The 15,149-nt window shown below is 50.7% G+C and overlaps 1 protein-coding gene across 4 annotated transcripts in view; it reads right to left on the bottom strand.

Annotated features, from left to right (window-relative positions):
* Window positions 1-15,149, bottom strand: part of MFN2 (mitofusin 2) — a 28,381-nt gene that overhangs the window by 4,959 nt on the left and 8,273 nt on the right. For 3 of the 4 annotated variants that reach the window (XM_058552916.1, XM_058552917.1, XM_058552915.1), the window contains 13 exons: window positions 12,920-13,055; window positions 9,276-9,438; window positions 8,458-8,582; window positions 7,632-7,740; window positions 7,439-7,546; window positions 6,171-6,324; window positions 5,868-5,935; window positions 5,620-5,741; window positions 3,583-3,709; window positions 3,064-3,168; window positions 2,688-2,790; window positions 2,052-2,272; window positions 1,279-1,434 (listed from right to left, as the gene is read on the bottom strand). In XM_058552916.1, the coding sequence (XP_058408899.1) occupies window positions 1,279-1,434; window positions 2,052-2,272; window positions 2,688-2,790; window positions 3,064-3,168; window positions 3,583-3,709; window positions 5,620-5,741; window positions 5,868-5,935; window positions 6,171-6,324; window positions 7,439-7,546; window positions 7,632-7,740; window positions 8,458-8,582; window positions 9,276-9,438; window positions 12,920-13,055 (1,697 nt within the window). The remainder of the gene's footprint in view (window positions 1-1,278; window positions 1,435-2,051; window positions 2,273-2,687; window positions 2,791-3,063; window positions 3,169-3,582; window positions 3,710-5,619; window positions 5,742-5,867; window positions 5,936-6,170; window positions 6,325-7,438; window positions 7,547-7,631; window positions 7,741-8,457; window positions 8,583-9,275; window positions 9,439-12,919; window positions 13,056-15,149) is intronic. The other variant, XM_058552918.1, reaches the window with a different exon arrangement.

The raw sequence follows: 15,149 nt of genomic DNA, 5'->3' as shown, positions 1-15,149 counted from the left end.
GACTGTCGCTAGTTTGAAAATGAGGAAAACTTAGCGTTGGCTCCATGACGGGACTTGTGCAAAGCATGGGGGTTGGGACCAGAAGCACAGATCCAGGCATACAGAATTCTTAAAGCAACACCCCATTCTGATGACACTGACAACAAGCAGAATTCCACACAGCATTCCTCAGCAGACGGCTTCTTTTGGTCTGGGTTGGATACTTTGGTTCGAGGCAGTGTGGTCATAGTCAAAGAGCACTGGACTCAGAGCTGGAAATCGAGGCTCGGGTGCTGCTTGCCATCCAGGCTGTGTGACCTTGGGCGAGTTTCTATACACCTGTTTCCTCACAAAATGGGCATAACGGTCTCCACCCAATTCACAGGGTTGTCTGGGTAAAACGAGATATTGTGCAAGGGCTACACAACCACCAAGCGTCAGCGTCTCAGCTAATCACCCTCCACCAGGTCACTGTCTACAAAGAAAGAACCAGAGCACGTTCTACCTGCAGACCGGGAGGCAGAGGGGCTTGGCTCTGTACCACCCTAGTCACAGCTGGGAATGCAGTTCCTCGCCTCTGTTACAGTTACTTTCTGCCACCACTCCACAACTCAAACGTCCATGATAGAGAGAACTTGCCCACATCCTCGAGAAAATTCGAGGTATAAATGACACTGGCTGCAGTGTGTCTTGAGGCAGGACGAGGGGAGTACCCCAGTTATCAAGGCAGCCTGCGACCTCAGGCCTTGGGGTGGAAACGAAAGGGCCATAAAACCAGGAGATGGAGAAATGAGGGTTCAAGGCCCGGCCTGGCCTCCTTTGTCTTAAACCCTTGTAAGTTTTGCTCTCAGTTTCCTCACCTACAAATAGGAAACTCCTGGGCATGCCTGCCTCTCTAGAACCCAGGTTTATCAATTTCTCAGGTCACTTCCCTACCCATCATGTAGTGCACGCCCTACAGAGGAAAGAACACAGCCTTAGAGTCAGACGGGGCCAGAGTTCAAATCCTAGCTGTGTGTCTTTGGCAAACCATCCCCAGATGTTCCTCATCTGTAAAATGGGAATAGTGCTATTTAAACATCATGTTAGTTGAGTGGGACTTAAGTCAATAAATACATGTTAAAGGGCTGAGGTGGCACAGCTCCCCACGAGATCACAGTGAAGAGAAAAGTCACTGATGGCCATGGAAAGGCCATGTCCACTATGAAGCGCTGGGCCAATGCAGAACTGTGCCCTTCAGGCCCCACTCGCCTGTCCTCCACCCCACCGCCCCCTTCCCGAGCAGGGCTTGTCACTGACCACTCCTCCAACTACGAGAATGCCCATGGAGGTCCTGGACGTCAGGGAGGCCAGGCCAGTGACCATGGAAACCATGAGCTCCTCTTGGGTGAGGGAGCCCTGCGGCAGTGGGGGCATGCTGGGGTTGGCTGGCGTCAGAGGGACAGGACGCTGCACCTGAAGAAAGAAACAAGGGGAGGGGTAAGAAGAATGTGGCAGGTCTCTCCTTCGACCCTCAGTAACCCTCAAGGCTGTGAGTCCTAGAACAGGGACACAGAGAACGGCTTTTCAATTTCCAAAAGGCAAAAAGAGGGAAAATGAGTTTCACACGAAGCAAAGAAGGATTTAAGCTTCAGAACAGACCTGCCAGCTGAATGGTGAGCATTGTGGGATACCACAAAATACAAGCAGCGGCCATCCTGGAAAGCTTCAGCACAGTTCCCCAAAGTGTGGGACGTGTGCCAAGAACAGTACATGTGATAATTCAAGAGGCATAGAGATGGGGGTTTTAAAATCTACATTTTAAAACAGTGCTATATGGATAGATGTAAGTCATCTATATTTAACAGTTACATATTTTAACATATATTAGGAAAAAACACAGCTAGCATTTGTAATTTCACAAATATTAGCTCTTAGGATAAGGCTAGGTTGATTTGTGGCAAAAAACCTTGAATGTGGTGTCTACGTGGTGGCACACATGCCACGGCTATTGACCTCGAGAACGGCTATGTGTCTGGAGGCAGAGAGCAGACTGACCTCCCACAATGCCCACGGGGAGGGACTCTGCTTGCCTGGTCGTTGTAGCCCATCAGGGCCCGGCGACTGTTCTTGGGGCCCAGGAACCTATTCACCAGCATGGTCCACCCGAGAGAAAAATGGAACTCGATGTCCTCCTGAAAGTCAGCACACAGCTTGTCACAGTTCAGGTCGTAGCTGAGGGAGAAGCACTGCCGAGGGACCAGCATGTCTATCTGACTCCGCACAGACACAGGAAGGAGGGGTTTCAGACCATCTGTCAGGAACAAAAACGGAGAATGCTCATCAGCTCAGCCCTGTGTCACACCAGCGCCAAGCCAGCTAGCGCCAAGGACGCTGTGGTTCTGCCCAACCAGGCCTGGATGAGAGGGCCTGTGGGGCTGGGAGTGCCTCGCTCAGACCACACTAGTGAATAGGTTCCTGGGCCCCAAGAACAGCCTTGCCCAGCTCTCCCCAGGGGTATGCAGACAGAGGCGCCACACCTGCTAACATTTAAGCCTCGTGTAGATTTAAGGACCAGGCCAAACTCTCAGCCTATGATAGCCTCACAGCTCCTGGAGTCTACATATGGGATGAACTCACAACATACACCCAGAACCCAAAGGTATCGAGTTGACTCACCATTTGGCCAGCCCAGAGCCCCAGGTTCTGAGTCCCCCTGCGCCACTGACCTATCATCTCCTGCTGCATGGTTTGCAGGGAGCTGGTGATGGCCGTGGAGCAGCGGTCGGACATATTTCGGCCCAGTCCTTCCTCTATATGGCGGTGTAGTTCCTGCAACCAGAAGAGAGAGGTTAAGAAAAGCAGCATCCCCCATCAGGGGTTCCTTCTGGGAAGCCAACGGACAAGGAAATCTGAGGCTGGGCAGCCCATGCCCACCAGGTGACTGCAGAAGGCTGCATGAGGTCTGGGTCTCGTCTCCCTCGGTGAGGGACCCTGACACGGACCAGCAAGGGCTAAATCACTGTCTGCTCAGTGATTCCATCCAGTAGCCAAAAGGAATTAAGAGGGGTCCCTGCCCAGAGCACCTGCTGCTTAATGACTCACGTTCTTATAAACCTTGAGGACTACTGGAGAAGGGTGGAAATCCATCTGGTACTCGTCCACCAGCACAGAGAGGCGCCTGATCTCCTCCGCCATCGCAGTGGACACCTATAGCAGAAGCAAGCAGGCTGTTAAATATCAAGGAAGAATGTGGTTCAGTTCTGCAGCACCTGGAGAATGTCTCATAGATTCTAACAGACGGTATATCCTTCCTCTCAAACCAGCAGTTTCCTCAGCTCAGCTGTGGAATTAAACCTTTTGAGGCAGAAGGGACATCAGACTGGCTGGCCCAACACTCATCTATGATATGGAGGAGGAGGTCCAGAGCGGGGACTTGCCCAGGGTCACACAACGGAACGAGGAACGCAGAGCAGGCTCTACATTCTTCAATCAGGGCCCCAACTTCCTTCCGGAAGGCTGAGAAGCCCCCTAAGATGGGGATGTCTGCTTTTCACTTTCCCAGCACCCTGGACTCTACCCTGAGTCCAAATCTCCCCAAAGTGCTTCCTTCCTGCTTCTCACCTGCCTTTCGACTTCCTCCGTGATCTGTTTAATCCGCAGTCTGTAGTCCTGCGCCAAGAGCTCCAGCTGTTTGTCAATAAACCTCAGCCGCTCTTGCCGCTCTTCTCGCGTTTCCAGGCAGTAAACCCTGAGAGGAAGGGCGCTGCTTACAGAGGAGCTAGAGGGGACACCAGAAAGCCCTCGTGGGCCCCTGCTGTGATCCTGGCCATGGCGAGCCCAGGGGGGCCTGGCAGCTCCACACATATACGCAGAGGCGTGCTCTTCCCCGTCCCAGGCAGGAGGGAAAGGTGGCGCCAACCACTCACCCTTAGGTCTTCCTTTTGGAAGATGTGGTGGTGACAGAGGTGGAGGGTGCTTTCAGGGGGTTTAGAACAAGTTCTGCCAATTAACATAGGGAAAAAAGCTCAGCCTCACCAGTAATCAGGAAAATGAAATTAAAAAGAGGTACTTCCCTGCCCAGACGCCTGGCAAACATCACTGAGTCTGAAGTAGCAGTGAGGGCTGGGGAAAGGGAGCTCCAGCTATATACCCACAGCTGGTGGGACTAGGAATGGGTTCAGATGTTTCAGAAAGCAACAAAGCAAAGTGGGTAAAACTGAAAACACATATCCTCTGAGACGAAACAGTACCACCTCCAGGAATTAATCCTAGAAACTCTCACAAATGTGCACAAGGGGACACGTAAACTGCTGTCCCCTACAGCAGGGTTTGCAATAGCAAAAAAAATGAAATCTAAAAATCCATCAATGGGAAAAAGAGAAATATTTACAGTGGAACACTCTATAGTGGTTAATAGCCATAAACTCCAACTACACGTATCAGCAAGGATAAAGGGCAAAAACGACCCTGACTGGAAAGCCAGGCGCAGAAGCACATACAGCATGATGCTCCACCTGTACATTTAAAGCACGTACAGAGCAACATTATGTAATCTTCAGGATTTACATAAAAAGTCCTTTTTAAAAGAGATGATAGGACTACACACCAGGGGCCGGCCCAGTGGCGTCATGGTTAAGTTCGAGCATTCCACTTTGGCAGCCTGGGGTTGGCTAGCTCAGATCCTGGGCGCAGACCTCCTCACTGCTCATCAAGCCATACTGAGGCGGCGTCCCACATAGAAGAGCTACAACTCTACAACTATGACACACAACTACGTACCGGGGCTTTGCGGAGAAAAAAGAAAAAAGAGGAAGATGGGAAACAGATGTTTGCACAGGGCCAATCTTCCTCAAAAAAAAAAAATCAATAAAAAGAAGACTACATGCCAAATTCATGATCATAGTTGCCTCTGAGGAAGGGGCAGAGTGACACTGGGACAGACGCTGAAGAATCAAAGGGTATTTAACACTTGTGTTTTATTTTAACTTTATTTTTTTTGTGTGTGAGGAACATCAGCCCTGAGCTAACATCCAATGCCAATCCTCCTCTTTTTGCCGAGGAAGATTGGCCCTAGGCTAACATCTCTGCCCATCTTCCTCTACATTTTTTTTATATGGGACACCGCCACAGCACGGCTTGACAAGCGGTGCGTTGGTGTGCGCCCAGGATCCAAACCTGCGAACCATGGGCCGCCAAAGCGGAGCACATGCATTTAACCACTGCGCCACCAGGCCGGCCCCTATTTTAACTTTAATGTAGAGCAAACACTGACATCAATTCCGTGTGGTGGAAGCAAAGCATTTTTATATTATTCTTTGTACTTTCCTCTATTTTAATTTCTCCAAAAAAAAGTTATTTTTAAAAAAACGTGTTTTGCTTTAGGCTCTGAGAAGGGCTGCCATGTGGTGCTGGACTGAGGCCTCCGACGCGGGCTTGTGGGGGTGGCATTTTTGAAGCACACTGCACAGGCCAGGTGAGATGGACAGGCACCCAACGGCCCTGATCAATAGGCTGCTCCACGTGGACCTAACGCGGCCTGGTGGGAACCCAGAAACCCAGCTCAGCAGGCAGGGCTCTGACCTGGGCACAGCCCCGGTAGGGATGCGGCCAGCACTTCTCAGCACTCCCCTCCGCCTGTCCGTGGTCTCGGGTCCTTACCGCTGCTCCTGGGCCGCGATGTGCAGAGAGTCCATGATGAGGCGAACTGCCTCCGCAATCTGCTTGGCCCGGACCGTGTGCTGCTCAAATTTGGTCTTCACTGCAGACTGGGAGATGCACTCCTGGAACAGACAAGAGGCGCTGAGGGATGCCGAGGCCACCAGAGGTCCCCAGCAAAGGGCCAGGCTCATGGCCAGTGAGAGCTGGGGAGGCACAGAATCGCCAGATACCAGAATCAAAGGACTCACCTCAAACCTCCTCTCAAAATTCTGAAACTCAAACATCCTCACTTGAAAGCCTTCTGCAAGAGCGCCCCCTAGGAGAATTGCACCGCATTAGTCTGGAAATAACTTGGCAGTGAAGGAAAATGGTGAAAATCCCCAAAGCCAAGACTACTGGGCACCTGGCTAAACACTGGCTAGGAAGCAAAGAGCTGCTCACTCAAGGCCCTTCTCATCATCTCAATCTCAGAACGATTTTCTACCAGCTGACTTAGCATTAGACCAAACGTCTCAAACATCAGGGAAAAGAGAAGTTTATTCCAGCGTCACCTCCTTCGGGCATGCCCTGGGCCTTCTGGATCCTGGCGTTGAGCACCTCCTTGGCAGACACAAAGAAGATGCGGTCTCCAGCCTGGCCTCGATCCACCACGCCCAACTCATCCACCAGGAAGCTGGTACAACGCTCCATGTGCTGCCGCCGCACCTGGAGCCCAAGCAGACAGGTGCATGTGACCAGGTGGCATGTGGGTGGGCCCCTCCTGATGGAGCCCACAGCCCCCAACTGCCTCTTTTCTAAAATAAGGTGATATATTCACATTGTTCAGTATTCACAAGGTACAAACACACAAACCATCTCCACCATCTCTGTTCTCTAGCCACGAAGCTCCCCAGAATCAATATCTGGGGTTTTCTGGGTTATAGCCTGCCAAAGATATTTCATGCATATACAAGCAAAAATGCTTAAACATGCCCCAAATTGCCTCTTGTTAGAGCCTATAGAGTGTCTCATTTTGGTGCCCCAGAAAGAAAGAAACCTAAACCTGGGCTCTATACTGACAAGTCGAGTCCTCCCAGGGCCTCGTTTATAAAATGAGTGGGGGCCACCAGACAATCCTTTAGCTCTGAAGCCCTAGGGTTCTACCGTTAGAACTTACAAATGGTAACAGCCTGCTGTGGACACCCACCGTGTGCCAGGCGCTTTTCTCCATGTTAACAGATTTCACCCTCTCAGCAACTCTATTTATTACATCCATCTCACAGGTGAAGAAACCGAATTTCCAGAAAGGTTAAGAATCTACCAAAGTCACAATGCCCAGCGTCAGCCTGCTGACTGCAGACTTTAGCATCCAATACTACCAATCTGTTATTCCTTTTTCTTTCATTTCACACATAAAACATTAAGAATTGTGAGTTGTCAGTAAGAACGAATTACTCTCTGCTCCTCTTTTAAGCATCTTTCTTGGATGGCTTCCTAAAGCCAAGCCTATTCCTTAATGACTAGTACTTTATGAACCAAAGCGAGCACTGGCCCCAAACAAAGGTGAAGCTAACGCGGTGGGGACGCTTTTCAGACCCAGATGAAAGCCTCTCAAAGAGCAGAGGCGTCCGGCAAAATGAATGGGAGAAGAGAAGAGAGTGTTTGTAAAGCCACCAGAAGAACCACAGTGACCCCAGGGAACACTTGGGAAACCTCTGGCGATGAAATTCCTCCAGGGAGTCACAGACCTCGTGTGGCCTGGGAGTAGATGAAGTGGCCCTGGGTAGATGGTGCTCACAGGCGGCGACATCCCCAAAGCCCTGAAAAGAGAGGCACCAACCTCCTCCATGTACTCGGGCTCCGAGGCGGATGCGTCCCAGCGGTTGTTCAGGATGAAGATGTTGGGGCGGGACAGGCGCTCGCTCACCTTGTGGAAGAACTGCTTTTCCTGGACAAGGGGAAAGACCTCAGTGGAGGAGGCGCAGTGCCAGCCGAGGCCCCAGGAGTGTGAGGAAAGGCGGAGGAGGGGTTACCGTCTGCATCAGGGTGGACTCCGAGTTGGCCACCAGCACAAACACATCAGCGTCCAGGCAAAACTTGTCAATCCAGCTGTCTAGCTCTGTGGTGACATCGATGCCAGGGCTAGGGGACAGGGTAAACCATCATCAGGCACACAGAGCACGGGCCCTACCTTTCTTGCTCTGACAGACCTGATGCAGCCAGGCAAAGGAGGAGAAAGCCAGAGAGGGGACAGAAATTGGGCCTGGTCCTTATCAGAGGAATTTTTACTTTTTATTTCATAACCTTCCAGATTGTCTGAAAATGTGTTTTTTGCCACATGCATCTATCACTTTTATAAAAACATAATGATTTGTCATTTTACTTTGGGGATACACGATTAAGGGGATATCACATTTGTATTTATGTGAGTCCAGTAAACATTACAGTACTGTATTTCTTAGTATAGTTATAACTTGTGCACAAAGCAGGGGCAAAGTGCTCCTTCAAGAGAAATAAAACCCAACATGTAGCCCACGGACCCCACCACCATAAGCTCCCACCGCCAACACACATACTAACAGTGGGCTGAGGCTGAGAACCTTCCCAACTTCTGAGTGTCCCTCCTACCCCTCTAGAGACCATCACTGGGACATTTTCAGGGCACTGATGCCAATGGGTACAGTACGGACCCTAGAGGAAACCCAAGAGGCAGGAGGGTTTGGTTGAGCCAGACTGAAAGGCAGTAATACTTAAGCAGAGCAGCGACAGGGCCTGGGGGACCCTGGCCTGGATGATCCAGAAATGGAAACCTGGTGCCCTCCCAGTTTGGACCTCCTAGGGAGGCACTTTCCCTCTCACCTGTCCATCAGCACGAGGTCATCCTTCAGCAGTGGGCACTTGGAGTTGGGCCACATCACACTCACCAGGCTGCCGGCATGCAGCTGCTCGTCCTGGTGGAGGGCATGCGCCAGCTGGTTCACAGTCTGATGGGGAGGAGGGAAAGACAGATCAGGGCTGAGGAAGAGCCACCAGCCAGGAGATTGCCCGTGCTGCCTGGCTGCGGCACAGTGGCCCAAGAGTGCTGCCCAATCTGCTACCCCTTTTTCTTTCATTTCACACATAAAAAGTCAAGAACTGGGAGTTGTCAATAAGAACCAACTATTCTTCACTCCTCCTTTAAGTGTCTTTCTTGGATGTCATCCTAAAGCTGAGGGTGTTCTGCATTAATTCTTTATGACCAAAATGAGCATCTGGCCCCAAACAAGAATGCAACTGGCTCTCAGTAAAATAAAAATGTACCAGCCCCTAGCTGACATGTCAGACTCACAGAGCAAATGCAGGAATCGCTCTCTGGCAACATCCCAGAAAAGAACGAGGCACATACTCCCTTCATTGCCAAGAGAAGTTAGGCAGCCTGCTTTGCAACACACAGAGCTCAAGACTCCTGACTGCTGATGCTCCGGGTTTCAGACCCTCCCTGGAACTCGCCTCTCCTCAACAGCTAGGCTAGAACAGGGCTTCCTGTATCCACTGCAGGGGCACTGCCCTCTCCTGCCGGTCCTGTCACAACAGGCATGCTGGCTGGTCTAAGCCCGGACCCAACCCGGAAGGGCTGAAGGTCAGGCCAACATGCAACACGGGCACCGTCCCACCACGCTCCCGCCACGGCACCTCACCTTGACGCTCCTCTTCTCCTCGGAGCCCTCTGTGAGGAGGAAGGCCTCGTGGCCATCCGTGCCCTCTACCCGCAGGAAGCAATTGGTGGTGTGGCCGATCCCAGAGGGCAGAACTTTGTCCCAGAGCATGGCGTTGATCACGGTGCTCTTCCCATTGCTTGTCCTATGAGCAGATACTGGCTGTCAGTGAGGCTACCCACACCCGCATTCCGGGTTTTCCTGACGAGGTAACCGGCTGGAAGTCCAGAGTCTTGTTCTCTGCAGTGACACCAGTGCCCAGACAGGCAGAGTGGACACTCTGTTTATGAAAACGGATGGACAAACGCCACTGGCCCGTGCCTGTCATGTGCTCCTGGTTCATCACTGCAAACGAACTTGTAAGGGGCTCACACAGCGCCGTGCCAGCACGCAGACACTTAACCTGTCCTCAAGTAGGCCCGCCCCTGATCGCAAGCCTCTCAGCATCACTATGGAGACCACCTGTCTGTCTCTGAAGGATAACCCACTCCTCTTCTACTTGAAACCACTGACTCACCCCCAGGGTGCGACCACAGCTGGATGACCCCAATGTCCTTGGTTTTGCACAAAAGGCCTGTTTTGCTGCTCTTCTCCCACCATGCTCCTTCTCACCCCAGCAGAACCAGCTGGTAACTGCTGGCTACCGGGGAGATTACTGTTGCCTTCCGGCCCCCCCCCCTTTTTTTTAATATTTATTTATTTATTTATTTATTGTGTGTGTGTGTGTGTGTGTGTGTGTGTGGTGTGTGTGTGTGCGCGCGTGCATGAGGAAGATCAGCCCTGAGCTAACATCCATGCCAATCCTCCTCTTTTTGCCGAGGGAAGACTGGCCCTGGGCTAACATCCGTGCTGATCTTCCTCCACTTTATATGGGACGCTGCCACAGCATGGCTTGACAAGCGGTGTGTCGGTGCACGCCCGGGATCTGAACCCAGGCCGCCAGCAGTGGAGCGTGAGCGTTTAACCGCTACGCCATGGGGCCAGCCCCTCTGGCCCCTTTCTGTATCCCAGTTCTTGAAAACAGCTCTACTCAGCAGACTCAGCAAAGTGAGGGCCACACCTCTGAGACGAGGATGAAGAAAGGACAGCCCAGATGGCCACACCTCACAGGTCACTAGGGGCAGGACTCAAGGCACACCGCCTACCCCTCAGGGTCCCACAGAGTACAGAGCATCCGACCTGCCCCCATGCCTTTTTTCCTGTACTGGATTTTAATTTTTTTAAAGGTGCTATGGTATAAGAAGAAACATATTTGGTCTTTGTCCCTAGTTCTTGGCACAGAGCTCCTACAACCCTTGGAATTTTCTGAGTGATGGGAGTGTCTGTTGTCATTTATAAGGAGCCCCTCTTGAGCACACTTGTTTATGCTGCTGAGGTGACTCAGGGTGAGGCCCCTAGATCGCCTCAGGATGGGCCAGTCACCAGAAAGACCAGGTGATCAGAGGGCTGGAACTTTGAGCCCCATCCCCAACCTCGGGGGAAAAGAAGAAGTGGGGCTGTGGAGTAAGCTCCCTAAGAACTCCTGAACAATGAGATGTGATGAGCTTCAGGGTAGATGACGCATCCACATGCCTGGAGGGTGCTGCAACTGAGGTCCATGAGGACAGATGCTCCTGCACCCGGGACCCTCCTGGACCTCACCCTGTGGACCTCTTCATCTGGCTGTTCATCTGTACCCTTTATCACATCCTTTATAGTACACTGGTAAACGTCAGTAAATGTTTCCCCGAGCTTTGTTAGCCACTCCAGCAAATTAATCAAACTCGAGGGGCAGGTCGTGGGAACCTCCGATTTATGGTCAGTCGGTCAGAAGCTCAGGTTTCCAAATGGCATCTGAAGTGAGGGCAGTCTTGTGGGACTGAGCCCTTAACCTGCAGGAGCTGACACTACTTCCAGGCAGATAGTGCAGAAGTGAGTTCAATTTGTAGGACACCCAGTCAGTGTCCACTGAGAACTGGACAATTGGTAGTGGTGTGGAAAACATTTCAGAGGTGCCTACTAGACCTCAAAGGGGAATAAGAAGGAGATCTGATGGCTAAAACTATAAAACTTAGAAGAAAACATAGGGGAAAAGCCTAACGACATTGGATTCAGCAACTTCTTGGATGTGACACCAAAAGTATAGGAAACAAAAGTATAAACAGATAAAATGGACTATATCAAAATAAAAAACTTCTGTGCAAAGGACATAGTCAACAGAATGAAAAGGCAACTCACAGAATGAGAGAAAATATTTACAAATCATACATCTGATAAGGGATTAATATTCAGAATACATAAAGAATTCCCACAAGTCAACAACAACAAAAACAACCTAATTTAAAAATGAGCAAAGGACTTGAATAGACATTTCTCCAAAGGTATAAGAATGGTCAACAAGCACATGAGAAGATGTTCAACATCACTATTCATTAGGGAAATGCAAATCAAAACTACAATGAGATACCACTTCACACGCATGAGCGTGGCTACTATCAAAGAAACAGAAAACAAGTGTTGGGAGGGTGTGAAGAAACTGGAACCCTGTACACTGCTGGTGGGAATATAAAATGGTACAGTAGCTATGGAAAACAATATGGTTCCTCAAAAAATTAAAAATAAAATTACCATATGATCCAGCAATTCCACTTCTGAATATATATCCAAAAGGATTGAAAGTAGGGTTTTGAACAGATATTTGTATACCTATGTTCACAGCAGCATTATCCACAATAGCCAAAAAGTGGAAGCAACCCAAGTGTCCATCATGGATGCATGGATAAACAAGATATGGTATCTATACATAAAGGAATATTATTCAGCCTTAAAAAGGAAGGGGATTCTGACAAATGCTACAAGTTGGATGAACCTTGAGGATATTATGCTAAGTGAAATACGCCAGTCACAAAAGGACAAAATACTGTATGATTCCACTTATATGAGGCCCTTAGAGTAGTCAAATTCATAGACACAGAATGGTGGTTGCCAGGGGCTGGGAGAAGGGAACAAGAGTTGTCATTTAACGGACAGAGTTTCAGTTTTGCAAGATAAAGAAGTTCTAGAGATGGATGGTGGTGATGGCTGCACGACAATGTGAATGTATTTAACACTACTGAACTGTACACTTAAGAATGGTGATGATGGGGGCCGGCCCCGTGGCTTAGCGGTTAAGGGTGTGAGCTCCGCTACTGGCGACCTCGGTTCGATCCCGGGCGCGCACCGACGCACCGCTTCTCCAGCCATGCTGAGGCTGCGTCCCACATGCAGCAACTAGAATAGATGTGCAGCTATGACATACAACTATCTACTGGGGCTTTGGGGGGAAAAAAAAAAAAGGAGGCGGATTGGCATTAGATGTTAGCTCAGAGCCGGTCTTCCTCAGCAAAAAGAGGAGGATTAGCATGGATGTTAGCTCAGGGCTGACCTTCCTCACACAAAAAAAAAAACAGAATGGTGATGACGGTAAATTGTCTGTTATGGGTATTTTACCACATTTAAAAATTAAAAAAACAAAGGAGAGCGATGAACTCTGAGGCACGCCAGCTGCTCCCTGCCTTGGGGCTCAGACTGTGATCCTGCACAAGGCGCTCCCTCCCTCCACCCCTCCCACCGGGAAGAAAGAAGGCGTGAGGGCTCCAAGGACTCACCGGCCAAAAAAAGCCACTTTCATGTGCCGCCGGGCCAGCACCTCGCTGATGCCCCTCACTTTGGAGAGGTAACCTTTCACATCCAGAACCTGTTCTTCTGTCGTGACAGGGTCCAATTCCGCATTCCTGTAGGTGTCTGGCGGTGGAGATGGAAAAAGGGGCACCAAATGGTCAAAGGAGTTCCACAGTCACAAGTCTGAGAGGGCCAGAGTCCACCACCACGGCTCCCTGCTATCGCCGGGCTGAAGGTTCCGATTCCCTACTGCGGCCGGAGTGTGGCACTTAGGAGCAGGGCTTGGGAGCAAGGCTGCCTGGGTTCCAGGACAAGAAAGTGCTGGTTCCTACCTCTTCCCAGCTTTGTGACCCCAGGCAAACGAACTTTTCTGGGTCTTAGTTTCCTCACCCTTAAAATGGAGATAACAACAGTATGCACCTCATGTGATGGCTGCAAGGATTAAATGAATTAAAACACAAACAGTGCTAAGAATGGTGGCTGGGACACGACGAATTCTCGAATGTTAACTGCCATCATTTACTTACATGCTTTTTACTTAACAAATAACTGACAAAGTTCTCACTACATGCCAGGCACTGTTCTGATCACTTTTCAAACACAGTCTCACTTACTCCTCGTCATTTACCAGTCACAGAGTTAGCAAACGGCAGAGCCGGGATAGGGAGCAGGCAGCCTGGCTCCAGAGTCCGGGCTCTTAAGCACCCTGTGCACCTTCCCGAGGCCCTTCCTGATCTGGCCCTGTCTGCTGCTCCCGCCGGGTCTCTTGCCACCCCCCTGCTTCCCACGTCACCTCGCCATATCCCCACACCGCCATGCTGCCTCACCATTACCCTGGGCTTTGCTCGATGCCGCCCCGAAGCCCCTGCCCCCACTCTGAAGAACTGCACTGCCTTCAGGTGCTCTGGCCCCTTCCACTCAGCCTCAGGTCTAGCTTGGACTGCACGGCCCCCAGGAAGCCTTCCCCGACCCCCCCAACCTCAGTCAGGTCCCCTTGTTTGTGCTCCCACAGCACCCTGTACTTCTCTCATCTTAGCACCGACCTCACCATAGTGTAACTGCCCTCACCATAGTGTAACTGCCTAGCTCACCTGACTGCATCATGTACCGTGTGAGGGCCAAACCGTCTGCTGCCAGCACCCAATGCTCAGCAGGTGCACAATGTCTGCTAAGCGAACGGACACTGGGATCGCTGCACGGCTTTTTCCCAGTGCCCTTGACAGGCAGATGGAAAACAAATTATGACAGAAGGGGGTAACTGAGCAAGATCCTGCCCCCATCTCATCTAGTTATGTGTATGTCTCCCCATGCGATGGTATAGGGTATGATGGTATATGGAGGCGGGGCCTTTGGGAGGTGCTTAGGTCATGACAGTGGAGCCCTCATGACTGGGATTAGTGCTCTTAAAAAAGAGACCCCAGAGAGCCATCTAGCCCCTTCTGCCATGCGGTTACATGTGATGCTACAGAGAAAAGACATCAACCTAGGGAGCCAGCCCTCACCAAACACCAAATCTGCTGGTGCCTTTTCGTTGGACTTTCCAGCATCCAGAACTGTGAGAAATATATTTCTGTTCTTTCTAAGCTACCCAGTCTATGGTATTTCTGTTATAGCAGCCCAAACAGACTAAGACACTTCTGAACCACTGGGCTGACAGACCCCAGCACTGAGAACACTCCCACAGCATCGGAGCATAAGTGGCATTCCAGTGACTGCCCAGTGAGGCTCCCCTGCAGCGGGTGCCATGAAAAGAAGTGACCAAACCAACAAGGCCTCCCCATGTCCACTGGTGACACGCACCCCCACCCATCAACATTCCTCCCTTATTTGGGCATATGTGGGCGTGGCCGTTGGAATACACCTCGGAGGAAGTTGGGAATGTTTCGCTAAATTTAAAAGAAACATGGGCGACCCCGTGGCTTAGCGGTTAAGTGTGCACGCTTGCTGCTGGCGGCCCCAGTTCGGGTCCCGGGTGCGCACCGATGCACCGCTTCTCCGGCCATGCTGGGGCCTCATCCCACATACAGCAACTAGAAGGAAGTGCAGCTATGACATGCAACTATCTACTGGGGCTTTGGGGGTAAAAATAAATAAAAATTAAAAAAAATAAATAAATAAGTGTGCTTGTTCCCCTCAGAAGTTTACTCATGAGCATCTTTCTATATAATACAACAGTCCCTATCTCTGCATTGAGAAGCCCTTTCTATTTTCAGAATG

Source organism: Diceros bicornis, chromosome 13, assembly GCF_020826845.1.
Source record: "Diceros bicornis minor isolate mBicDic1 chromosome 13, mDicBic1.mat.cur, whole genome shotgun sequence".
NCBI lineage: Eukaryota > Metazoa > Chordata > Mammalia > Perissodactyla > Rhinocerotidae > Diceros > Diceros bicornis.
This window is presented reverse-complemented; position numbering and strand designations above follow the sequence as displayed.